At 60.3% G+C, this 25,987-nt stretch overlaps 1 protein-coding gene across 1 annotated transcript in view; it reads left to right on the top strand.

Annotated features, from left to right (window-relative positions):
• Nucleotides 1-25,987, top strand: part of LOC122173373 (kinesin-like protein KIF21B) — a 28,528-nt gene that overhangs the window by 2,003 nt on the left and 538 nt on the right. Inside the window, 23 exon segments of the mRNA XM_065574679.1 lie at nt 566-761; nt 2,385-2,574; nt 2,739-2,802; nt 4,009-4,230; nt 4,689-4,764; nt 5,469-5,568; nt 6,042-6,233; nt 7,229-7,428; nt 7,571-7,678; nt 8,915-8,983; nt 9,705-9,913; nt 10,156-10,165; nt 10,196-10,348; nt 10,479-10,673; nt 13,022-13,123; nt 13,480-13,645; nt 14,107-14,167; nt 18,603-18,660; nt 19,345-19,550; nt 20,099-20,173; nt 21,950-22,029; nt 22,032-22,062; nt 23,903-23,941. Coding sequence (XP_065430751.1) covers nt 566-761; nt 2,385-2,574; nt 2,739-2,802; nt 4,009-4,230; nt 4,689-4,764; nt 5,469-5,568; nt 6,042-6,233; nt 7,229-7,428; nt 7,571-7,678; nt 8,915-8,983; nt 9,705-9,913; nt 10,156-10,165; nt 10,196-10,348; nt 10,479-10,673; nt 13,022-13,123; nt 13,480-13,645; nt 14,107-14,167; nt 18,603-18,660; nt 19,345-19,550; nt 20,099-20,173; nt 21,950-22,029; nt 22,032-22,062; nt 23,903-23,941 — 2,802 coding nt within the window.

A 25,987-nucleotide genomic window follows, 5' to 3' on the forward strand; every position in this document is an offset into this window, starting at 1 on the left:
CCTGAAGTGCCGTGTGGGTTTCCTGGGGTGGCGCGTTGCTGAGGGTCCGGTGGAGTCTCCATGGTGACTTTTCGAAGGTAATTATCTCTGCTTTCTTGATCCCGGGCCCCAGACGCAATTAGGCAGCTTTCGTGGAATTAGCTCTTGCAAAATGCCTCTGAGCCCTTCGTGATCTGGGACTTGGCAGCTGAGTTTCCCAGCATGGGATTGCTCTAATCCCTCCCCCTTCCTGCCTCAGTGATGCCCCGAATGCCCTGCCGTGGGCTGCCCGGTGTGGCGACTCCCTGAACACTACTTTGTAATGAGCAGGGGAGGCCACCCAGGATTCTCTTTGCCAGCGCAAAGCAGGCTGCTGCCTGAGCCACACTCCCAGCCTGTGCCGGCCCAGGGTGGAAGGGATCCACACCCCGTTTATAAAGTAAATAAAGGCCAAAGGGGGTTGTGGCTGGAGCTGCCAATAGGCACCCATGTGCCAGCGTTGGAATTGGCTGATCTGACGTGGCCCAGGTGCTGCATTGTTTGATGGCAGCTCCAGCTGACCCCATTGGCTCTCCATCCTCCCTAGCCAAACCATCATGATCGCCTGCATCAGCCCCTCTGACTGGGACTTCATGGAGACCTTAAACACGCTCAAGTACGCCAACCGGGCTCGCAACATCAAGAACAAGGTGGTGGTGAACCAGGACAAAACCAGCCAGCAGATCAGCGCCCTGCGGGCCGAGATCGCCGGCCTCCAGATGGAGCTCGTGGAGTACAAGGCGGTAAGGGGCGGCTGAGCAGGTGAAGCCTCGTGTGTGTACGGCCCACTCGGGTCACCAGCGAGGATCGAACCCAGGACCTTCCACGCCGGCCCCTGCCGCTTGGGCTAATGGAGTAACTCCACTAACTGAGTTTGTGGCAGGCTGTTGTGGTTGCTGGGACTGGCTGCTAGAGGGAGACCTACTTGCATGTACAAAGCCTGGGTATGACCTGGACTCCTCGCTGTCACAGGTTCAAATTCCAGCTGCAGCAACACAGCCTCGAATGGCATGGGGAAAGTATTCCTGCCTCCCCTGCACAGATCTGGCCCCATGCTGTGTGTACAGCTACTCCTCTGCTGGCCTTGGCTAGCACCATGCCCTCCTGGGTGCGGTGTATGCTGTGCAACTGGGCTCCACCCCGGAGATGGCTGTGTTTCAGTGGTGCTGTAGTTGGTGGGTAGGATTCAAGGAATTATGGCGAGGTAGGCTGTTAAAGGGCTGTATGCCCTGTCTGAACAGGGAGAAGGCTTCAGGGTATCTTTGGGAGCTGGGAAGGCACCTCCTGCTTTATATCCCTGTCCTGTGCGGCATATCAGACATCCTGCTTCATGCTGAGCTTGTCTGGACTGGTTTCCCATCAGCACCAGCCCTTAGGCAGCCAGAGGTTGCTATTGAGCTGAGTCATGTATCTCCCCAGCCCGAGAGGAAGGATGGCCCAGTGGTCATGGCACTGGCCTGGGACTTGGGAGCCCTGCGGTCAAGTCCTTGCTCTGCCACAGACTCCCCATGTGACCTTGGGCAACTCCCTTAGCCTCAGGGCCTCAATCCCCATCTGCCCAGCCGGGGTCAGAGCACTGCCCTGCCCCCTGGGGGTGCATGAGGGTAAATGCATTAAACTGGGAGGTGCTCAGCTCCTGCCATCATGGGGCTCAGATCAGTACCTTACCTGAGTAAAAGGCACTTACAGCATGTCAGCTGCTCCCTGTTTCTGCCGTCCCCCAAGCACGGCCTTCCCACGGGCACGCCTGCCATTTTTTGAGTCTCTGCCTTTTCCCTGCTCCTCTTGCTGTGACCCATCTTTAAGGTGACCATATTTCCCAAAGGGAAAACAACACCCCGTGGGGCTGGCCTGAGCCCCTCCTCCTCCCCCCCCCACCACGGGGCTGCCTCGAGCCACTCGCCTGAGTCCCTCCCCCCATGTGGGGCTGGCCTGAGCCGCTCACGCGAGCCCCACTCCCTGTGCAGAGGGTAGGCAGGGCTGGGGCGAGCAGCAAAGCACATACGGGATAGGCCGACTATTTCCCAAAAGCTGGGGCCAGCGTCGCTGCTCACCTGAGCCCTGCCTGCCCCCCGCTGGATCCCGGCCTCCCCCCCACGTTCCTCTGCACCCCACTTTCTTGACAAAACTGGGTGTTTGTCCCGTTTGCCCTTGGATACAAATGCCCACTTTTGCCAAAAAAAAGTCGGGACGCCCGGGACATGGCTTAAAAAAGGGACTTGTCCCAGCCGAAACGGGACGTAGGGTTACCCTACCCATCTTCCTCAGTGCGGCACCATTGAGCACGTGGCCGGCTGGGTTTGGCCAGGGCTGACCAATGCTGTGGCTTTGCCCTCTCTGCATCTCCCTTTCTCCTCTCCCCGCAGGGCAAGCGTGTGATCGGGGAGGACGGCGCCGAGGGCTACAGTGACTTGTTCCAGGAGAACACCATGCTCCAGAAGGAGAACGCCACCTTGTGCATGAGGGTGAAGGCCATGCAGGAGGCCATTGATGCCATCAACAGCCAGGTCACCCACCTGATGAGCCAGGAGGCTAATTTGATACTGGCCAAGGCAGGTGAGGATGGGCACCTCCGGAGAACGTGTCTGCGAGGTGGGGCATGAGGGTCGGTCCCATGAAAATTACAGCCACCCCAGAACTCAGGTCCAAGGGCAGCTGAGTGGCAGCCCAGCTGCTAGATGTTTCTGATCTAGTTCGTGATCCTAATTCTGTCCCTCCAGGTGACGGCAACGAGGCCATCGGCGCCCTGATCCCGAACTACATCTGGGAGATCGAGGAGCTCAGGTGGGCGTGGGTCACGTTCTCTCCTTCCGCCCGTCTGGGGGGGCCGCGTATCGCGTGCAGCTTGAGAGGACCTGCAAAGAGGCAGTGCGGGCTAGCGGGGGGGCTGCTGACCTGGGGCTCTGGAGGCCCAGATTCCCTCTCTGGCTCTGCCGCTCCCGGCTGGGTGACTGGTGCCGCGGGCACTGGGTTCAAATAGTAGGCTGGCATCGCAGCTCTGCCAATGACCTTGGGCAAGTCACTTCCCCTCTCTCTTGCCTTTGGTCTGATGCGACCATTTAGATTGTTGGCGCTTTGGGGCAGCGCCCGTCTCACGGGTGTGTGCAGCACCTGGCACAACAGGGCCTTGATCCTGTCTCTCTCGGTGCTGCTGAAATATAAATAAAAGCCCCACATTCGAGATGGAAATGTCTCCATCCTGTAGGGTGTCTGGCCCTTGTGCTCCCAAGCTTTCTCTGGAGCCTTGGCTGATCCAGACTTAAATGCCTCCCAGGGGTACATTGAAATGCCGTCTGATAGCTAGTGCTGCTCCTAAATGTGGATTTCGTGCTGGAGAAACTGACAACCCCGAAGACAGGAATCCCCTCGCTCATTCTGGGCCAGATTCTCAGCTGGTGTAAAATCAGCGTTGTCCCACTGGGGTCCCTGGAGCAATGCCGATTTACGCCCCTCCCGCTGAGGATCCAGACCCCTGTCCGTAATGCTAGAAAACAGAGATGCCCCACCGTGTCTAGCGCAGCCGCTGCTGAAGATTAACCCTTAGGCTGCCATGTCAGCGTATCACCGTGGCTGTTGAGAACTGGCTGTCGGCCATAGGGTTGCTTCTCTCCCGTTAGCGTTCAGACCTGGTGGGAAGCCCTGGGGCCTTTGTGACGTGGCCTGGGCTGCATTGCCATCTAAGTGAAGGCACTAAATCCATGCAGTGGCATCTGCTGTGACTCTTTGCTCCCACGAGAGGCATGCAGATGGTTAGTGGTGGCCATGCCAGCTTTCCTTCCCTGCGATGTGCTTCTGCAGCACCCCTCCCCGGGAGCAGAGCCCTGAGCCCCTTTGTCCGAGCTGAGCGAGGGCAGTTTAGGTTCCAGACACACACTCTCCCGGTCACCCCTCCTTAGAGGTTGGGGGGAGGGGGTGTCTTTTCCCCTGGGGTGTTTGGACATCTGCCCAGGGCAGCAGATCTCCGTAACCAAAAGCCCCTCCGATCCCCAGGACAAAGCTCTTGGAGAGCGAAGCCATGAACGAGTCGCTCCACCAGAGTCTGTCGCGGGTCTCCTCCAGGCCCCCGTACTCCCTGGGCCCATCTCCAGGTCCAGGCCTGGGGGTGCTCAGCAGCCCCGTGGTCTCCATGGAGGCAAAGGCCACCGAAGTCCTCCGGCGGGCCAAGCAGGACCTGGAGCAGCTGAAGAAGGAGACCAGGCAGCGGAGGAAGAGGTGATGGCCAACTCCTTGCTGGGAACAGAGGGCGGGGGCTGTTCTGGGTGCTCCCACCCCTGGCTCTTCATTATTATGGCAGGACCATAGTTATTGGGATGCCCACTTCTCCCTTGGCTTCCAGCCCTGGCACCCTCCAGCCCCCATCAGCCCTGCTGGTCCAGGCATTGTCCTGCCCCATCATTGGGAAGCCAAAGCCATACAGCAGAGAATAAGGACTCCTGGGTTCTTTTCTCAGCTCTGCCTCTGACGTGCCACATGACCTTGGGTGAGTCCCTTCCCCTCCTTGTGCCTCAGTCTCCTCATCTGGTAACACTGCCTGGCCCGTCCCTCTGGAGGGCAGTGAAGCTAGGTTCCTGAAGGGCTCTGAGATGGAGGGTGTTGGGGATGTATGGTCTAAGGGGACCGTGTGCCAGGGCTCCCCTGTCACCGCAGTTCATCCTGTCTCTTCCTGGCAGCCTGGAGAAGGAGGCCTTTAAGAAGAGGCCAAAGCTGCAGCAGGAGAACTGGGAGGAGACGGATGAGAACAAGGAGGTGAGGGAGGCTTCCCCCGTGGAGTGGGGGGTGGGAGCCCGATTGCTAGCCAGAATGCCAGCGGCCTTCTCTGTGCCTCGCCGGCGCTTGGGGCAGCTGTGTTCTGCCGCACCCTGGGAGGTGGGGCAAAGCCCAGCCTGTCTGTGGGAGTCGCAGGGGATCCGGGGGGCAGGGGCAGGGTCCATGACCACCCCTCCACAGGGCAGCCAGTCTGCTGCTGTTTGGCCCCGCCTAGGTGTGGAGAGTGGGGGCAGGGCATGGCCGAGGATGGCGCGTAAGACAGTCCCCTCTGCTCCCTGGCAGTGCCCTGTGCCATCTGACACCCTGGCAACAGGTGGGGCAGGGCAACTAGCCACAGGCCTTTCCGTGCAGCTGGGCTTTGTCCCGTGAACCGTGTCCCCTCTGCCCCAGCCGTCCCGGAGGTTCTCATCAGGTCCTTCATTTTCAGCTGCCATCTCAGCGGGGAGGGTGGGGGGAACTCCCCAGACATGGCCCACTCCCTTTGCAGACAGGGATCAGCCCTGCCCCTGGCCCCGGGTCAAACGTCCTCTCTCCTGCCTCTGCCTGGCACTGGTTTCCGAGGCAATTGCTTTAATTCACCCACATCTGGGGGTGGCGGATGGGGAGAGGCCTGAGCCCCTGCAACGATAGGAGAGGGGCCGAAGGCTCCTGATCTCTGCCCTAACCCTGCGCTTGTTTCCCAGGAGGAGGAGGAGCGTGAGGAGAGTGGCTGTGAAGATGAAGACGAGGATTCGGGCAGCGACGAGAGCCTGGTGGACTCGGACTCTGATGCGGAGGAGAAGGGTAACTCGGAAGGCACGGCGCCCAGCTCTGTGCTCAGGCTGGGGCCGGGGATATCTGCAGTGACTCAGGGCTGTGCCCCTTTTGGGGAGGCGGTAGGCGGCTGCAGTGGGCCTGTAGGGTGAGCTGGGCAGGTCTTGGCTGGAGGTGCACGAGGTGCCAGTCAGGGTGCTAAGGTGGTCCGGCTTAGCTGGTGCTCAGTGGCACAGGCCTGGCTGCCAAGCTCTGTCCCTTCCTCCTCAGCCCCCCGCATTCGCCTTCGGCTACCCAGGCAAGGCTAAGACCGCAGGAGCGAGATGCCATCCCCTCTGAGTCCTGCCTCATCTGCCTCCTTTCCTCTGCAATGCCAGAGTCCATAGGGGACCCGTGAGCCAGGCACTGCCCCTCCCCTCTCCAGGCCGGCCCAGGGCTGCCTGGCTCTCTCCTCCTGACCTCCCCGGGGCTGCCTGGCTGCCTGACTCTCCCCCCACCTCTAGTGGTGAATTTCCAGGCTGATCTGGCCGACCTGACCTGCGAGATCGAGATCAAGCAGAAGCTGACTGACGAGCTGGAGAACAGCCAGCGGCGCCTGCAGACCCTCAAGCACCAGTACGAGGAGAAGCTAATCCTGCTGCAGAACAAGATCCGCGACACCCAGCTGGAGAGGGACCGGGTGCTGCAGAACCTCAGTACGGGCAGTGCCCCCTCCACCCCCCTGCTCATCCCATCGCACGGGTCCTCTGAGCCAGCGCTGGCAGGAGAAACCCTGGGGTTCTCCCGGCGCCCAATGAGGCCCAGACTGGGCTGCTGCCCCCTGCATTCCATGTCCCTCTTGCGGTCCCCAGAGATTCCCGCTGGCTACTCAGTGTCTGGCTTCCCAGCTCCTGGGATCGATCCTTCTCCTCAGCTGTGTGCCACTTGTCCCGCCTCTTGATCAGGGCTGGGCCTGGTGACCCCGTGACCTCCCAGCTGTGCAGCCCGCTGGCTGTGGGGAGACAGTGGGTGTAGGGCCCAGGGAAAGTCCCTTCCCTCGGAGGAGCTCCAAGCTCTGACGCGTCAGGGAGACAGGGCCAGGCAAAGAGGCAAAGCCACCTGGCATCTGTGGCCAAGCTCCCAGCTGCTCCCGACTTCCTCCCAGCGAGGAAACTGTGGCTCTCCAATGCAGGAGCAGCAGCGTAGCCTGCCCATGCAGAGAACTCCATCTCCAGGGCTTTTCATCCTGGGCATCTTCCCCGAGGGGGGCAGCTGATGCTATAACTGAGACTTTAGTGATTGAGACACCTGCCCCCAGCTGAGTCCCACCAAACTCATTTCAGCAGCATCCCCCTCTGGGCTGAACAGCAATGGCTGCCTGGAGGAGAACAGTGTGCACCCAGTCCCTGGAGCGGTGCTGTCCCTGGCACATGCCTGGCACTGCTCTGCTGACGGGGTTATTGGTCTAAAATAGGCCCATGGTTCTGGCTTGCAGGCAATGACTGGTCTGGGCTACTCGGCCATTGAACATCTCTTGAGCTGCTGGACCAGGCAGGCCTGTCCCTGGAGGCCAAGAGTTAATCTAAAGTGCCCCCCACTGAGGGTGCTTTCCCTGGGGGCCTGGTGGGTCCAGGGGGCAGCTGGATGGGATGGAGCGTGATGGGCTCGGCCTAGCCTGACACTCTGAGCGGCTCTGCGCCACCCCCTTCAGGCACCATGGAATGCTACACGGAGGAGAAGGCCAATAAGATCAAGGCAGACTACGAGAAGCGTCTGAAGGAGATGAATCGGGACCTGCAGAAGCTGCAGGCAGCCCAGAAGGAACACGCTCGCCTGCTCAAGAACCAGTCGCGCTATGAGCGGGAGCTCAAGAAGCTGCAGGCTGAGGTGGCAGAGATGAAGAAGGCGAAGGTACCTGGCTGGGCAGAGGAGGAGAGGGCTGGAGGGGCATGGCCCGCTTGTGCTAGCTCTTCAAACTGGGGAGGGGCGGTGGATGGGCACAGCCCGTTGTGCACACTCCTTATGCTGGGTGTGGCTGTCGGGGGGCCCACAGGTGGCACTGATGAAGCAGATGCGGGAGGAGCAGCAGCGGAGGCGGCTGGTGGAAACCAAGCGGAATCGGGAGATCGCCCAGCTGAAGAAGGAGCAGCGCAGGCAGGAGGTGAGAACCCAGCTCCTCGCCAGGGCTCTGCAGAGAGGGCAGCTCTGGCTGGGGCCTGTGCCCCTCACTCGGCTCTGAGCTCCCACACCAGCTGGCCAAGGTGCAGCGGGGAGTGTGGGTTCTCCAAGGGGTCTGGGCCTTTCCTGGGGAGATGCCCCAAGCCAGGCTCCTTGGGACCAGATGGGAAGGGTGCTGGAGAGCCCTCGCTGATGCATGATGTGTCAGGTCCCCTCCCCTGTGCACAGGTGAGCAGTTACCTGGGTGAGCCAGCCTGCACCCAGAGCCCCTGACGCAGGGTGGGGCAGGGGCAGGGGAGCCCCTGTGACGGGGCAGGGCTGAGACAGGGAGTGGGGCCATTCGGGATATGGGGCAGCAGGGGAGCCCTGCAAAGCTGTGGCTGAGCCGCAGGGATGGCTGAGCAAGGTGATGGGAAATCTGGAGCAAGCGCTGCACCAACAGAGGACCGGATTCCACTCTCTATTACGCTCGTTGTAAATCTGGAGTAACTGCATTGACATTAGCGGAGTCGCTCCAGATTTACACTGCTGCTGCTGCGATGTGAATCCAGCCGTCACCTGCATCAAGAACATTCCACGTTCAATCCTGCCCTACCTCTGCTCGACAGTGTGTTAGAGCTCTTCTGGGTGCCCGGCCGCTGGGATCAGTGCCCGGCTTGGCACCCAGGCCCGCTCCTTTCAGAGCCCGTGTTGGGCCACTGGCTGGCCAAGGCCTGCAGGTCCTGTGAAGCCAGGAATGGGGCCGGCAGCATAGAACAGCATAAAACCCTGCCTGGTTGGGGAGCTGTGTGCTGGGCACCCTGTGCGGAAACCAGCCACCCCACTGTCTGTCTGGGGACTCCTCCCCCTGCTGAAGGCGCAGCACGTCCCCTCTCCCAACCACATGTCCATCTGTCTGTCCATCCCTTGAGATCAGCACCTGGTGGGGTGGCAGGTTCCGCCTTCCCCAGGTCAGAGGAGGTGATTGCTTCCTCCTGCATCTCTGGTTGCTGCTCAGGGCAGGTACAAATGCCACAGTGCTGCCATCGGTTACAGCAGAATAAATCCAGGTTTTACACCGCTGCTGGTGAGATCAAAATCTGGCCCAGGGCCTGCACTGAGAACATCCCACGTGCTGGCCTCCATTGCTGCCATGGGTTCTACCCCAGACCCTGGGTTCCTCTTTAGCGGCTCACACCCGCTCAGGAGTCGACTGAGGCTTGGCTTCTCTCCCGCGCAGTTTCAGATCCGGGCGCTGGAGTCTCAGAAGCAGCAGCAGGAAATCGTGCTGTGAAGGAAAACCCAGGAGGTGAGTGCCAGCCCCTGCACCTGCGGGGGTCTGGAGAGCCGCTCGCGGGGCCATGACTGGGTGGGCGCTGAGGCCTGGCTCCTAGATCGGGCCATTGGCAGGGCAGGGCCCTGGGGCCTCTCCAGACGGAATAGTCCCCTCTGCTGTCCCAGTAGGTCGTGCTCCGCCAATGCTGGGTTGTTCCCAAGGTGCTGGCCCTGGGTGGAGTGGATTTCCCACAGAGCCTAGTGGTTTTATGGCTAGGAGTAACCAGGCAGGAGATGACAGTGATTGCGGGGGAGGAAACGCCTGCCTCTGGGGGCAGCTGATCTTCTGGGGTCAGGAAGGAGGAATTCTCTGCATGCCATGTGTGACCGTGCACAACAGGCTGTGTCCCCCTCCCTCCTTCCTGGAGCTGGGTTCTGGCAGCTGACTTGGTCAGGTGACTCATCCAGGCTGCCTCCTGCCCCAGCACCCGTACAGCTTGCGGGACGGTGCGGTGCTTCGATCCCAGCCCCTTCCCAGCCCCTCCTGATGCATTCTGGGAAACTGCTATCCAAGGGTACCGGACCTTCACCCATCCCAGATAGGCTCAGCTCTCTTGAAAGGTGCTCAGCTGCTCCCAGGCTCACTTTGCCACCTGAGAAGTGTTGGAGTCGCTCTGCCACTGGGGTGGCTGGGGGGCGATGCCCCCTGTGGGTGTTCCCAGGAGGCCCAGCCCTCTGGCACTGCTCTCACCCAGGTCTTTGCTCTGCGCCGCCTGGCCAAGCCCATGTCGGACCGGGTCTCTGGGAGGCTGAGTCAGAAGCCAGCCATGCTGGACTCGGGTGCGGAGGTGTCCCCCAGCACCACCTCCTCGGAACCGGAGTCCGTCTCTCGCTCGGTCTCCAGCATCGTGCGCCAGTGGAACTGGAAAATCGACCACTTCCTGGGAGACCCTTCGCCCTCCGGGTCAGACCAGTGCTTCCGAATCCGTGTCCCCCGCGGCCTCGTTCCCTGCTTGGCCCTCAGGCCCCGGGCTCCTGGGTGTTAGATGGGAGCAGAGTTCTGTGGGAACACGGGAAACGATCACTCTATCATCGTGGGCAACTCTGCCATGTGGTTTGACACGTGAGACTCTCCACATTGGCTGGAGGCAGACCTGATGTGTAAATGCCCCTCTGTCCTGAGCACTAGTGGGCGTGATGGCCGAGCGCCCGCCTGGTGGAAGCCCCCGACCATGTCCCATCCCAGTGCAGGAAGAAGTTCCCAAAGAAGGGGATGAGCCAGACCTTCAGCAAGGCGGCCCGGCTCAAGTGGCAGTCGCTGGAGCGGCGCATCTTTGACGTTGTCATGCAAAAGATGACCATCGTCAACCTGGAGGCGGATATGGAGCGGCTGATCAAGGTGAGGTGTGGGGGGCAGTGCCCTGGTGGGGATTGGGTGGTCTGAGCATGACCGAGGGCCAGGAGTGCTGGGAGGCTGCTGGCACCTGGACAGCACCAGCTGAGGCGTTTCCTTCCCACCCGCCCCCCAGAAACGCGAGGAGCTGGCGCTGCTGCAGGAGGCGCTGCAGGGGAAGAGGGGAAAGCTGCAGGCGGAGAGCCCGGAGGAGCAGAAGGGCCTGCAGGAGCTGAACGAGGAGATCGAGGTGCTGACAGCCAACATTGACTACATCAACGACAGTATCGCCGACTGCCAGGCCACCATCATGCAGCTGGAGGAGACCAAGGTGCCGGGGGAGGGGGCCTGCGGGCGGGGGCGAGGTGCAGGGGGTCTGTATATGGGGAGTTGGTCTCACGGGAGGGGGAGCGGGGGAGATCACCCCAGGGCATTGTGTGCTGTAAGGGAAAGGGGGTGCTCTGGGGGCTGGTTGATAGTTGGGGTGGGGACTGGGAGTGAGCAGGAGGCTGGCTGGCTGGACTCTTCCTCTAGGCAGTTTAAACATAAGGGGTGCAGGAGGCAGGTTTGCAGGGTCCTCTTGCTTTCTAAGCTCCGATTTCTGGGCTGAAACGTTCTGTCGTGGGTCACACAGGGAGTCAGGGCCGAGCTGGCTCCCTGCTCTTAGCCCCCAGAGCTCACCCCCTCCCTACAGAAACGTCACAGAGCAGCTGTTGCAGTCTGGCTGCTTTCTCTGCTTGTTTGCTGATGACGGCTGTATAAGGCCCAGTTTAGCAGGTGCCTGAGCACTCACGGGGCTGGTGCGATAGGCTGCCGTAGGCCCATGGGCGCCAGGCTAACGGACATGGCTGTGGCTTGGCTTGGACCAGCAGAGGCCAAGAATCAGCCCTCTTCCGCTGCACGGTCTGCAAGGTCGGGGCCAGGATTTAGGAAGCCCCTTATATGTTGGTCCACCAGGGTCTCCATCGGTGCTGGATGGTTTATTTGTGGAAGGGACGGCTGCGGAGAGCATGATGTCCACCACCAGCTGCTAGGCCCAACAGCCCTGATGGGAGTTCGGCACATGCTGGAGTCAGTGGAAGCCCTGTCCGTACCATGGGACAAATGTACCCATGGTGTATCCAGTGCTGCGGGCAAGGCGTGGTCTAGCCACGCTCAATCCTGTCTGTGTGCACAGAAAAACCCATGTCAGCACCAGGCTCCAGCCTGGGTCGCCGCCAGGCTCCAAACATGCTTAGAACATGGGCTTTCTCCATTCCCTGTGTATACCGCAACACAACCTCCTGTGAGAAACTGCCTCGACCCAGCCCAGTTCCACAGTGGTGTTCCTGTAGCCTAGACCGAAGCCAAGCACGGGCGGCAGCCCGGTATTCAGAGCCAACTCCAGGTGTAGCCATGAGAGAGGGTTGAAGATGTTGTTTGCTTTTGTAGGAAATCTCAAACCCTTTTAGTTTTTCTTTTGAAATTTCCAAGGGGGAAGAAAAAATCAGTTTCTCCTCTCCCCCCTCTCCCGCCCCCCCCCCCCTGAGAAACTGGAATTTTTGTGGATTTTTGAAAATCAGTTTTGATGGTTTAAGGCAAAAAAATTGGGGGTCTTGGGAAAGAGTTTCCCTTTTCTGAAACCGCGAACTTGTGCTGAAAGCTGTTGTCAAACATTGAGTCTCTTTTCTGATGTCAAATTTTTGTAAAGGGAGGGTGGGATTTTGACCAAAAAGGAAATTTTTGTTTAATCAAATATTTCCACAGAGAAACAATAGCCTAATAATGAGCCTTTCTCCCTGGCACCTGTCGGGTGTCTGTGCTGCAAGGAAAACCCCACAGCACAAGTCTCAGAGCCTGGATCCATTGCCTTGGCTCGCAGGGCTACGGGGCTAAAACGAAGAGTGTAGACATTCACACAAGGGCTGGAGCCTGGGCTCTGGAGGGTCTTGGAGCCCATGAGCGGGAATGTCTACACTGCTACTTTTAGCCCCGTAGTGCAAGCCCGAATCCTTTGGCCAGAGGCTCGCTGCTGTGGGTTTTTCTTTGCTGTGTGGACGCACCGTTAATGACATGGGGGGTCTGACCCAGGTTCAGCACAGTGTAGCTCTCTGCTTCCCTCCTAGCAGCTGGAGGTCGTAAACAGGTTTTTAGTATATGTCTACGCTTAATCTGCTACAGCTGCAAGGCTTTATGTGTAGACGCTCCCCGTTGGAGTAGGTAATCCAGCTCCCAAGGAGGTGGCTGTTTAGTTCGGTCGGCAGAGCTACACTCTCCGGGATGGGGGGGGGGATTTTCACACCCTGGAGAGACATAGCTATGCTGGTATAAGTTCCCAGTGTAAACCTGCCCTTGGTCTGCTCTGGTCACCTGGCTAGTGAGCAGCTCCTGCCGTCCAGGCGGTAGAAGCTCCTCTTCTTTAAATCCGCAGGTGTGTGGTTCAGTCCCCATAGATGGCCCAATCAGGGGCCTGGTTCCAGGCACACATCCAGTGCGAGTGCTCATGCACAGTATTGGCATGCAAGTCGTCTTCCCCGCCGCCTGCTCGCAGAGCACCTGCGTCCCTGCCGGCGTCAGCCAGTCAAGGAAACCCCCCCGGTTCCGTGGCGCTGGTGTCTCTGCTGGCCCTCTGCTTTCTGCCCTTCACCACCCTCAGCGCCGTTCTAATTCCCCTCCCTCGGGGTCTCTCTTGCACCGTAGGAGGAGCTGGACTCCACCGACACCTCCGTGGTGATCAGCTCCTGCTCCTTGGCCGAGGCGCGCCTCCTGCTGGACAACTTCCTCAAGGCATCCATCGATAAGGTCAGGCAAAGGGCCTTCAAGTGGGGGTGCAGCTCTGGGGGGTGGGTTGCAGAACATGGGATCCCAGGAGGCCCCCTGTTGGGGTGGGATCACAATTGCTGCAGGTCAGGTTTGGAGCCAGGGCTATTTGGCTGCGCCTGGGGCATCCTTTGTGCGTGGGTGAGAGGCTGGCCTGGCCTGTGTGCTGCTGGACCCAGGGAGGGGAATGGGTTACAAGCAGCAGCTGAGTGAGGCTGGTGTGGAACCTGCATCTGTGCCCAGGGACAGGGATTGAAGCCAGGAGCTGATTCCCCGTCCCACCCACTGGCCCGTCCTGTGTGCTGGACGGAAGGTAACCTCCTGCTCCCGCCAAACAGGGGCTGCAGGTGGCTCAGAAAGAAGCCCAGATTCGCCTGCTGGAAGGGCGCCTGAGACAAACGGATGTGACCAGCTCCTCCCAGAACCATGTGATCCTGGATGCCCTGCGGGAGAAAGCGGAGTCCCACCCCGAGCTGCATGCGCTCATCCACAATGTGCAGCAAGGTGGGTGCTGGGCTCTTCCCTCCTGGGGACCCCCGTGAGTACTGGGCATTGGCTGGCAAAGCATCCGGCAGCGCTGATGTGGGGCCTGGGGCTGGCAGCAGCTGGGAAGGCTTGGGGTGTTTCCCTGCCCCTACAGATGGCACGTCTGCCCATTGGGGCAGATGGAGCCCACCCCAGGGCTCTTGGCATTGCTCTGACTCTGTGGGCAGGAGTGATAGGCCCGCTTCATCCAGACGTATCAGCCCACATGGTCACAGCCTGTCCAGCCGTGAGGATGCACTGATGGCGCTTTGGTGGCAAAGAGTTAATGATAGCAGTGGTCTGGGGGGGTCCCAAGGACCTAAAGGGCCACACGCTGATTGGCGACCGCCTGCTGGCTGGCTCTGATCAGACCGGCCCAGTGCGGTGCCCTCCCACCCTCTGTCGCGTTGACGCACCCTTGTCGGCTGTTCCTTGTGCAGAGAAGGGCTACGCCAGCACGGATGAGGAGATCTCGGAGTTCAGCCTGGCCTCGGAGAGGAGGTAAGCGCACCAGGGAGCGTGCAGTGTCCCAGCCTCGTGCACCCCTGAGCGGCGGGATCTATGGAGGGAGGGGGGCGCATCTCTGTGGCACTCAATGGCAAGGTAGACCCATTAGAGCTTGGCAGCTAAATTCTCCAGTTTCTGTCTGCACCGAGCATGCTCCAGCCCCTCAGAGCTCCTACGTGTGACCCGATGGTGCACAGGCTACCCACACACGATGACTGTCCATGCTCAAACCCAGGCGTGCAGGGGCTGTACAGAACTGTCCCAGTAATCGTTCCTCTTGAGGGCCAGGGGCAAGACGGAGCTGGGAGGGAAGAGGGCCCCGGAAGGGACCGGGGGATGGGCTGTACCTCGGGGAATGGGAGGAGGAACCGTAGCAGGGTGTCACAGAGAGTGGGGAGACACCAGGCCCTGCACCCCCGGCTTCCTGCGATCCACCATGACTCTTAGCCAGCCAGTAAAGCAGAAGGTTTATTTAGACGACAGGAATACAGTCCAAGACAGGTCTTGCAGGCACAGACAACAGGACCCCCTCAGTTAGGTCCATCTTGGGGTCCCCGGGCACCCAAGCCCCCCTGGGAGGTCAGAGCCCCGTCTGCCTCCCAGCTATGTCACTAGCCAGCTCCCGAAACTCTGCCTTCAGCGACCCCTCCCACAGCCTTTGTTCAGTTTCCCGGGCAAAGATGTCGCCTGGCCTCTAACCCCTTCCTGGGTTCTCATGTTACATGCTCAGGTATTCTCTGTCGGTCAGTCTCCCATCCCCCAATGCAGACTGTCCTAGCCACACTCCCCTGTCAGCATTCACAGACCACAGTAAGAACAGTCCCAGTTCGTCACATCTCTCCCCCCTTCGAGACCGAACTGAGTGGGGTCACTTTAGCCAGTGACCTGGGAAGTTCGAACCTACCCCTATTCCCGTGGATGCCCCAGCATCCCTCCCATTCCTTGGTGAGAATTACACCAGGCCCCTCCAGTTTCACGCCCCCCTTAGGTCGGGGTTGCTCGATGGCACTCGTAGTTCGCATGTGGGAAGGTTTATGCGGCCTGTGCCCTTTTCCCACCCCAATACCCCTGGGGTGCCAACTGGGCTGGGGTCTTCTCCCAGCGTTCCAGTCTGGATGTCGGTGATTCGGGCTTTCTTGGTTCAGAGCCCCCCTTTTTACCCTGGCCGCCCTCTGGAAAGGCTCCTCTATGCTGGGCAAGGGTCCTAAAGCCGTTTTCCCCTTGTCCCAGGCCTTCCTTCCCTTCTGGCAGAGGTCACAGGATTGGCAGTACTGTCGGACGGTAGCAAAGACCCCAGACCAGTAAAAGCTCCGTAGCAGCCTCTGCTGGGTACGCCAGGTCCCTGGTGCCCTGAGAGGGGAATGTCATGGGCCCGGAACAGCAGCTGGTGACGATACTTCTGGGGTACCACCAGCTGCCTCCTGAACCCCCCTGACTCCATTTTCCCTAGGGGAGCCCATTCTCGGTACAGGAACCCCTTCTCCCACAGGAACCTTTTCCGGCCACCTCTCCCCATGGTCTGTACTGCACTGAGGTCGGCCAGGTCCCTTATCTTCCGCAAGGAGGGATCTTTCTGCACCTCGGCCTGGAACTCAGCAGCTGGGACAGGGATGGCCACCTGTTCTCTCTCACCGGCTGGGCCTGAAGCCGCAGCCTCCCTGAGCCGTGTCCCTGGGTGTTCCCTCCCCACCAGATTAGGGTCCTGCGCCTCAGGCAAGGCACCTTCCCCAAGGCCAGGGCGCAGTGCCCCTCGCCAGCTCTGACTGCGGGTCACAACCAGGGCACCCTGGGGGTTGCTTGGCCAGTCCTCCAGGTCCCCCCCCATCAACACCTCAGTGGGCAAATACGGGTGTACCTCCAGGTCCTTGGGGCCCTCCTTGGCCCCCCACTTCAGGTGTACCCTCGCCACAGGTACCTTGAATGGGGTCCCACCCACCCCCGTCAGGGTCAGGTAGGTGTTGGGCACCACCCGATCTGGGGCCACCACCTCGGGCCGGACCAGTGTCACCTCTGAGCCCGTATCCCAGTATCCATTGACCTTCTTCCCATCCACCTCCAGGGGAACAAGGTACTCTCTCCGGAGGGACAGCCCCGGGCCCACTGTATAAACCAAAAACCCTGAGTCTGGAGCATCCAGCCCCCCAGAGGAGCTGGCCTGGAGCTCTCCTCCCTCCTTAGCAGGTGGTACTCTGCCAGCCCCCCTTCCCTGGGAAGGCTGCCTCTCGCCCGGCTGGGTCTCTACCCAGTCAACCCTCTGTGGGTTCGGTCTGCTCAGTCTGTCCCTGAGCCTGGGGCACTGGGCAGTGATAGCAGCCCATGTCCCATGGGTCCCCTCGAGTGGGTTGGATGGACCTGACGCTGGATCTTCCCCTTTGGTGGGGGTTCCCCATATTTCCCCGCTGGGAGGTCCCATGGTGCCTCTCGCTCTGCGTTGTGGTGGGACTGTTCCTTTGGGACTCCTCCCTGTTATTCCCTGCCCGACTGTTCACAAACTTGTCGGCCAACTGGCCTGTGTGCTGCGGGTTCTCTGGCTTTTGGTCCATCGACCATCGCCTCAGGTCGGATGGGCACTGCTCATACACATGCTCCAGTACGAATAGGTCAAGCAGGTCCTCCATAATTTGGGCCCCAGCTGTCCACTTGCGGGCATACCCCTGCACCCGGGTGGCTAGTTGTAGGTATGTGACCTCACGGGTTTTATGCTGACTCCGGAACCTTGTCTGGTACATCTCAGGGGTCAGCCCAAACTCACGGAGCAGGGCCTTTTTGAACAGTTCGTAGTCCCCTGTCTCCGCCCCTTTCAGTCGGCTGTACACCTCCCTGGCTGTGGGGTCCAGTGAGGGGATGAGAAACTGGAGCCTGTCTGCAGGGTCAACCTGGAGCAGCTCGCAGGTATTCTCAAAGGCCGTCAGGAAGGTATCCATGTCCTCCCCCTCCTTACGCTGGGGGCCAGGAAGCACTTATCAAAGCTCTTTGCAGTCTTGGGTCCCCCCTCGCTCACCGCAGCCGGGGCCTCACTGCTCCTCAGCCTGGCCGGTTCCAGCTCATGCTTACGTTGGTCCCGCTCATGCTGACGTTGTTTCTCCTTCTCTTCTCGCTCGTGCTTCAGTTCTTGCTGCCTTAACTCAAGCTTGAGCTCTTTCAGTCTCAGCTCCCTGTCATATTCCAGTTGCAACCGCTCCCGGGACGGGGAGCTCCGCCGGGACGATCCCCTGCTGGCTGCCGGGGTCAGGGTGCCCTCGGTATTCACTGGGCTTCCCTCAACCCCTCCCCTAGGTATAGGTAGGCTGGGTCTCGGGATGTCCTCGGCAGCAGTCTGACCCCTCCCAGCCATGTCAGGCCCCGGGGCCCACGCTGCATCCGCCGGGCGGCTTCTCTCAGGGTCAGGGCTCGGTTCATCCAAGCGATCCCTCTCCTCCAGCTGGGCAATTAGCTGTTCTTTGGTGGACCTCCCAATGTGCAGCCCCCTCTGCCTGCACAGCTCCACCAAGTCGCTCTTAAGGCATTTAGCATACATCCTCCTGCTGGCCACTCGCCAGCCTGTGCTCTCCGCTTTCCACCGTTCCAGGGGGACCCCTAGTGTGCCAGTCCCTCTTCAGGTCACCCCCTCTCTGCCAGGGTCGAGCTGCAGACTCCTCTGCCCCGGGACCGCTCGCTGCGATCCCCGGGGGACCGTGTTACTGCAACAGTCCTTCTCTCTGGTCACACACTCCCAGGGGTTAATTGCCCCCTGAACCGTCTCTCTCTGACTCTTCAGCCCGCCTGGTCCCCGTTGATCCCCCTTCGTTTTACTGCTCCCCAGTCACTTACTGCAGGAAGCGCCGTCCACAGTGTGCAGTAGATACCACCTCTGCCACCAGTTGTCACGGAGAGTGGGGGGACACCAGGCCCTGCACCTCCAGCTTCCTGCGATCCACCATGACTCTCAGCCAGCCAGTAAAGCAGAAAGTTTATTTAGACGACAGGAATACAGTCCAAGACAGGTCTTGCAGGCGCAGACAACAGGACCCCCTCAGTTAGGTCCATCTTGGGGTCCCTGGGCACTCTAGCCCCCCTGGGAGGTCAGAGCCCCGTCTGCCTCCCAGCTATGTCACTAGCCAGCTCCCGAAACTCTGCCTTCAGCGACCCCTCCCACAGCCTTTGTTCAGTTTCCCGGGCAAAGGTGTCGCCTGGCCTCTAACCCCTTCCTGGGTTCTCATGTTACATGCTCAGGTATTCTCTGTCGGTCAGTCTCCCATCCCCCAGTGCAGACTATCCTAGCCACACTCCCCTGTCAGCATTCAAAGCCCACAGTAAGAACAGTCCCAGTTCGTCACACAGGGCTGGTGATAGGGTGTTATGGGGTGGAGGTGATGGGCAGTGGTTTCTTCCTTTAGCTTTAAGTTAAGCCTTAAAGGGGATCGGCCATTTAACCCTTTGTTTCCTACAGCTTCTCCCAGTCTTTCACCATGAAGGGCTCGGCCAGCCAGGACGACTTCAAGTTCAAGGTCAGTTCACAGCCACAGACAGGGCCATTTAACGTCCAGATGTGGGGTCTTTGGTCCATTGTACCCCCTCTCCCTTTGTGCTCACGGCTGGGCGGTGGCCCTTGGCGGGAGTCTTCTCCATGGGCGGAATGTCTTGGGTCTGGAACTGAAATAGCCCGGGGTCTGGTCTCCTGGTGACGGCCGTGCCTGGCGTGTTACTTTGGCCCTATAAATGGCTCCTTGAGTCGTAGAGCCCACTTTAAACCCCCAAATGCCACATCATTGCGCTGTACTGGGCTTCCCTGAATCCAGGCAAGGTGCCCTGGTGCTGTCTAGCCCTCCTCTGGGAGCAAATAAAACCCATGTGACACCCTGGTGCTGTGCGCCCTTCCCAGCAGCTAATTGACTGGACCAGTCCCTCCATGTGCCGAATCCTCCTGGGAGAGCTGCTCCGGCACTCTGGGCCATACACGTTTCAGCCTTGCACAGGGGGTACTTCCTGTTGCCCTCATTAATGAGCTCATGAAACGTTAATGCTGGCAACTGGGGCTTCTCTAGATCTGCCACTGCTGGGTGCTTGGCCCCAGAGGCTTCTTGGAACTGAATGGCCAAGGGGCGCCAGCGTCTCAGACTCGCTCCACATGCTACCCTCGGGGCAGTGAACTCCTCGCCTCTCAGCCCTCCCCTCCCTGTGCCACGCTACAGGGGGAACCCAAGCTGTCAGGCCAGATGAAGGCTGTGTCGACCGAGTGCCTGGGACCCACGCTGGACATCTCCACCAAGAACATCACCAAGTCCTTGGTGTCCCTCATGGAGATCAAGGAAGATGGGATCGGCTTTTCCATCCAGGATTCCTACTACAAGGATAAGGTCTCCCACACCATCAGCCTGCCCACCCGCGGCAGCACCTTGTAAGCCCTGGCAAGCGTGGGCCCCACGTGCTTACAGGCCCTTGGGGGAAGAGGTGGGCTGGGCCATCGTATTCTGCCCTTGGAGCTTTGAGTCTGGACTCCTCTCGGTCGACCCAGCCTGTCCCAGCATGCAGTGGTGGGGCCAGCTTGCTCTGCCATCTTGGATTGCCAGTGTCCACAAACTGCCCGTCGGGGGGATGGGGCCTGGGGAAGGCGGGCACAAACCGGGTTCTGCTGTCGGACAGAGTTGGGCGTCCAGTCTCCACAGCCCTCTTATCGAAGGCACGGAGCTGCCTTCTCCAGCAGCAGTCTCGGTGATGAAGCCAACAGGACCTGCGCTCACAGCGCAAACCCTTAGCCGGGGCCGCTGGCCTGGCCTTGGGCCCTGCCGGGGCCTGATCCAGCCCGCTGGACCCCTGGCTCGGGAGGTGGATCTGTGCGCTGCCCCAGGGCTCTCGGCTCGCTTGCTCTGGGGTAGGCCTGTTCAGTGCTGAAGGGCCCTGGCCCCAAGGAGGGGCGATTGCTGATCTGGTCTTGCTCTGTTCCAGCCCTAGGCAGTCCCGTGGCTCGGACACCTCGCCTCTGACCTGGAGGAAATCCTATGACCGGAGGCAGCCTGCCAGGTGAGTGGGGAGAGGCTGGAGAGCACATGGGCCTAGCTCCCCATCGGGGACCAACCTGTGCACTCGGCTAGGGTTACCATTCGTCCGGATTTACCCGGACATGTCCTCCTTTTTGTTCTAAAAATAGCGTCCGGGGGGAATTTGTAAAGCACTCACAATGTCCGGGATTTCTCCCCTCCCCCGGCAGAGCAGAGCGAGTGGCTGGGAGGGCTGCAGGAAAGTCCCGGGCTGGACTCCGGAGCAGCTTCCTCCTCCCTGCATTCTGAGCCGGCAGCAGCTCCTCCTCCTGCAGCCCGGTCCCGCAGCCCTGTGCAGGGCCAGGGACCGGGTTTTGTTGTGCTGGGGAGCTCAGCCATGTGTCCGGCTGGCACAGAGCCCAACACCCTGTTCTGAGCAGCAGGGTAAGGGGACCAGGGAGGTTCTGGAGGGGGCAGTCAAGAAACGGGGGGGGCTTTTGGGGGGGGGAGTGGAGAAAGTTTTGGGCAGTCAGGGTACAGGTAGGGGGTAGGGTCCTGGGGGGCAGTTGGGGGGGGTCTTAGGAGGGGGCAGTTAGGGGACAAGGAGTGGGGGGGTGGGGGGCTGGGAGTTCTGGGGGGGAGCTGTCAGGGGGCAGGAGTGGGGAGAGGGATCGGAGCAGTCAGGGGACAAGGAGCGGGGGGGTAGGGGGCTGGGAGTTCTGGGGGGGAGCTGTCGGGGGCAGGAGTGGGGAGAGGGATCGGAGCAGTCAGGGGACAGGGAGCAGAGGGGTTTAGATGGGTTGGGAGTTCTGGGGGGGGCTGTCAGGGGGTGGGAAGTGGTTGGATGGGGCGTGGGAGTCCCAGGGGTCTGTCTGGGGGTGGGGGTGTGGATAAGGGTTGGGGCAGTCAGGGGACAAGAGGCAAGGAGGCTTAGATAGGGAGTGGAGTCCTGGGGGGCAGTTAGGGGCAGGGGTCCCAGGAGGGGGCAGTCAGGGGACAAGGAACGGGGGGAGGGTTGGGGGTTCTGGGGGGGCGGGAAGTGGGAGGGGGAGGGGCGGGGCTAGGGCGGGGCTCCTCCTGTCCTCTTTTTTGCTTGTTGAAATATGGTAACCCTACACTCGGCTGTGCCCAGGCACGACGCTGGGTGCTGGATCCAGCTGTGCAATAGAATCATAGAATATCAGGGTTGGAAGGGACCTCAGGAGATCATTTAGTCCAACCCCCTGCTCAAAGCAGGACCAATCCCCAACTAAAGCATCCCAGCCAGGGCTTTGTCAAGCCGGACCTTAAAAACCCCTAAGGAAGGAGATTCCACCACCTCCCTAGGGAACCCATTCCAGTGCTTCACCACCCTCCTGGTGAAATAGTTTTTCCTAATATCCAACCTAGACCTCCCTCACTGCAACTTGAGACCATTACTCCTCATTCTGTCATTTGCCAAGCTCCATCCTCTTTGGAACCCCCCTTCAGGTAGTTGAAGGCTGCTATCAAATCCCCCCATACTCTTCTCTTCTGCAGACTAAACAAGCCCAGTTCCCTCAGCCTCTCCTCATAAGTCATGTACCCCAGCTCCCTAATCATTTTTGTTGCCCTCCGCTGGACTCTCTCCAATATGTCCACATTCTTTCTGTAGCGGGGGGCCCAAAACTGGATGCAATACTCCAGATGTGACTTCACCAGTGCCGAATAGAGGGGAATAATCACTTCACCATGGGCTGGCACTGCAGGCCTCCCTGTGCTGAGTGGAGGTGCGGGGCAGGGGGTAGATCCCCGGACCAGGCTTGTGATCATGGGTCTCTTTCTGAACACCCCGGCTCAGGACTTCGGACGTTGGCTTCACGCCTCTCTCGTCCCCTCCCACCAGGCCGCGCAATGACCGCAACGTCTTCTCCCGCCTCACAGCAACCAGAGCCAGGGCTCCGCGCTGGACAAGTAAGAGCCTCGCGGGGCAAGGAGCGGGTAGGGGGGTGAAGCTCCAGGGAGCCCAGCCCCAAGAGCAGTGAATGGCAGACGGTGACTCCCATGGCTGTCCCCAGGTACGTCCCCGCTCTGCCTCGGGCCCGGCAGTCCCAGCTGGAGTCAGCCGCAGGCTCCTGCCGGGCTCATGAGCGACCAGGGCGAAGGCAGAGAGCTGCAATACTGGTGCAGTAGAACTTCACATGGGGCAGCATCTCCCTGGGCAGGGGCCCTATGCCAGACCTGTCTATAACCCCATTGATATGGGCGGGGTCTTTGGCCCCACTCTACTGGCTGGACCTTGTCTCGGGGCTGCCCCTGAGCTGCCAAGCCTGGGCCTTTAGCTCAGGCAGAAGCAGCTGCTGTTGAGAGCCTGGGGTGGCAGATGCCCTCCCTGTAGATGATCCAGCTGGAGGCTCGTCGTTACATTGCACTGCTAGAGCCCTCAGAACAGGCCCGAAGCGGTGCCCTGGCCTTTAGCGTTGTGTGCACACACGTGGCAGTGCCCAGTCCCCCGCTGGGCCCGTGGGGATCCCCTGGGGGGTTGGGGCTGTCACAGGCTCTTTACCCCCTGGGCTCTTTAGCTCCTGCTGGTAGCTCTGGAGGGCCCTGGTTCAGGCCCCAGTGTGTTGGCCAAGATGGCGGCTGTCACACTGGCTGCTGGCAGAGGAGAATTTCACCCGCAGGGACGCTGCTGGGTGGTTTGGCTGCAGTTATAAAGCGGGTGAGGTGGGTCCAGGGGGCTGCTAGCTGAGGACACTAAGCCACCATCCTGTCCCCAGCGAAGCGTGGGGCTCGTCGGCGCTGGGCTTGGCAGGGGTCCCCAGGCGGTGGGGAAGCCATTTCCCAGTCAGCCCTACCCCGGTTCTGTGGGGCACTGGCTGTGCCATCGCACCTGCCCCTTCTGGGCCCTGCTCCCTCTCCCACTGTGCTCTGTGGGGAGATGCCGGCTGCTCACAGGTCCCGGTCCCCCTCAGGAGGTGACATGGCTGCTCTGGGTGGGGCTAGCTTTCTGCCAGGGGCCCGTAGGTGCTCCGATTGCTCCTGGTGCCAGGGGCTGTGACCCTTCGGAGGTGGGGTGGGGTGCTCTCCAGTGGCAGCCTGTGGTTTCTACGGAGGAACGAGCCCACCTTAGGACTGCCTTTGACCGTCACGGGCCAGCCCCTGCACAGGTGCAAATTGGCCTAGCTGCCGTGGGGGCAGCAGAGCGGCTTTGATTTACAGCTCCCGAGGACCTGGCCCTATGGGAGCTGGTAGCAACCACCTCCCATCTGCCTCCCTGCAGAATCCCAGTTTGGCGGCGATGTTCTAACCAGGGGGAGCCCATGGCACTGCCTGCAGCTCAGGACCAGCCCCTGGTCCCCATCCTGCCTGCTATCAGACCGCACGATAGCGCAGAGCCGGACCGTGTCAGAACACCCCAGCCGTACCCCAAAACCAGGAGTGCGGAACCTGAGGGGCTAGGTTGGATGGCTGGTGGCAGTGATGAGACGGGGGACCATGGGAAGATTAAATGAAGACTGGATGCAGGAATCCCCGGGCGAGGCCTCAGGCCTGCACTGTATTGGTCAGACTGGGTGATTGTAACAGTCCCTTCTGGCTGAATGACTCCAGTCCAGCCTGAAAGATCTTGTGTCCGAGCCATGTGTCCTTTCCTGCTCCTCTGCCCCTTTCCTCTCTGGTTTTCTGTGTCCGCTCCTCCCTCTCTATCCCGCTAGCTTGGATGCAATAACAACACTCCACTCTCTGACTCCACTGCTGCCTCTCTCATCCGGGATTTTTTTCTCCCGTAATCCTGCTAATTTTCTGTCCCTAGGTCTGACGACAGCGATTCCTCTGTCTCGGAGGTGCTGAGGTACATACAACTTTCTATTGATTAGAACTCTCCTGCTTCTCGCATTTCCCTCCCCCTGCCCTGCATGCTGAATCCGTGCTGGCCAAACTCTGGGCCTTGCTTCTTTGCTAAATCTATTGGGACTCTGTCCTGGTGCTGCTCTTGCTCGCTGTGTGTCCCTCTTTCCTTCTCTCTGCTTCCCCGCATGGCCCTGGCATGCTGTGTCCGGCTGTGGAAGTCCCTTTCTGCCTCTGGTCTCCAGTGCCTTAAGGTCTGAGCCATCGTCTTGAAATGCAGTGCTGGGGGTTTAAGCGGATAGCGTACGGTGCTTTCACTGAATGGGGGCAGCTGCATGCTCTATTCTGCCTCAAGGGCAGGGCGGGTAGTGATGATATCTTGCGCTGTGTCTGGCCTAGCTGCAAGAGGCAGGGCAGGCCAGCTGTTGGAGCCGGTGGATGCTTGGAGGGTCCAGGCTATGATGCTTTTTTTGGGGGGTCTTCTCTCGCACCTTCAGTTCAGACATCTCCAAGCACTTGACAAACGTGGCTTCAGCCTCCCAGCACCCATGGCGAGGCTGGTCAGGATTGTTATCCCTGTCTTGTGCCTCGGTTTCCCCATCTGCAAAGAGTAAACACCTGGGGTGCAGCCTCTTGGCACCAAGGATCCTGTGGCTGCTGCCTAGGCCTGTGCAGCCTCCCAGATATATTAGAGCAGCCTTGGCGTTGCTCTAACTCACTGCAACCTCCCAAAGGGCTGCTTGCCAGCTATGCCACAACCCAGAGTTCCCCTAATGGGGTGTGCTAAGGCCCTGGCTCTGCCCCCAGCATGTCTGGGTTTGCAACACAAACCACATAGAACCAATTACGCTAGCCCAAGGCAGTGTCTGTGCCAGGACAACTCTCCTTCCCCCATTCCCTGCACATCAAAAGGGCCAGGCTGGCAGAGGAGCATCTCCCCACTGGCCTTTGGGTGCCTATTTGACCGTGGGCCTGACTCTGACACCCTGAGCACCATCAGCTGGAGTAGTGGGTGCTCAGCGCCCCTCAAAAAATCCATTCCAACCATGCCACAAATGTGCCGTGTGACCCTGGGCTAGCCCTTTCCCCTCCCTTTGCCTCAGTGTCCCCACCTGTAATCCAACCCTGCTGGGAGGAGGGGAGGTGCTTAGAGATCCTGGCTGGGAAGCTGCTTTGGGGCTATCAACCCTCTCCATGATGGGCTCTTCCACCTGGGCTCTTTTCTCAGGGGTGTCGATTCTCATGTGCTCAGCGCTCTAGAACCTCCCTCTGAACTCTGCTCACAGCCCCGTTGGCTGTTGCTGGGGCAAAGCCTAGAACTGGTTTGAGACAGGATTGTCTCCTGGCCAGGAAGCCAGGATTCCTGGGTTCTCTCCCTGTTCTCGGGGGATTGAGAACTCCTAGGCTCCGTTCCCAGCTCTGCCATTGATTCGCCACATGACCTGTTAAAAATCCCTTCCCCATCTGCCAAAGCAGGGTGAAGCTCATTGCAAAACCGGAGTGGGTCAGATGGAGAGAGGGCACTTCCCCCCCGCTGACCATGGGGTGGTGCCCTTATGCCCCACATAGCACGGCTGGAGCAGGGCCCCAGTTTGTTCAAGCCTGGAGGTTCTGGGGGTTGGGTCCAGAGCCAGCCTGTCCCTGCTAGTCTCTGACTCCACAGGGGATGGGGCAGCGTGTGCCATGCAGCAGCCTGGACTCTCTTGGCTTCGGGATCTTGCCTGGATGGGGCACAGGGGCCACCCACAGCTCTCACGGGGAGAGGGGGGTAGCTCATCTGTGCCAGCAGCGAGATGGCCAGGGGGTGAAGCCCGTTTCCTTTCCAAGCCCCTACCCCAAGCCAAGGCAGGGTCTGCACGAGTCCCTGAGCCCTTAGCACCGATGGGGTGTGACCTGCCCCCGGGGGGCCTGTCTGGGGAGCAGGCTGCCCAGCAGCTTCTGTCTGTGGTTTGCTTTGCTCCGGAGCCCCACTAGCAGGCCCTGGCAGCCTCGTGGGGCGGGATCTGGCTTCGTCCTGGGTCACCCAGCCAGCGCCCCCCTGCTGACGCCC

The sequence above is a fragment of the Chrysemys picta genome, chromosome 20 (genome assembly GCF_011386835.1).
Source record: "Chrysemys picta bellii isolate R12L10 chromosome 20, ASM1138683v2, whole genome shotgun sequence".
Classification (NCBI taxonomy): Eukaryota; Metazoa; Chordata; order Testudines; family Emydidae; genus Chrysemys; species Chrysemys picta.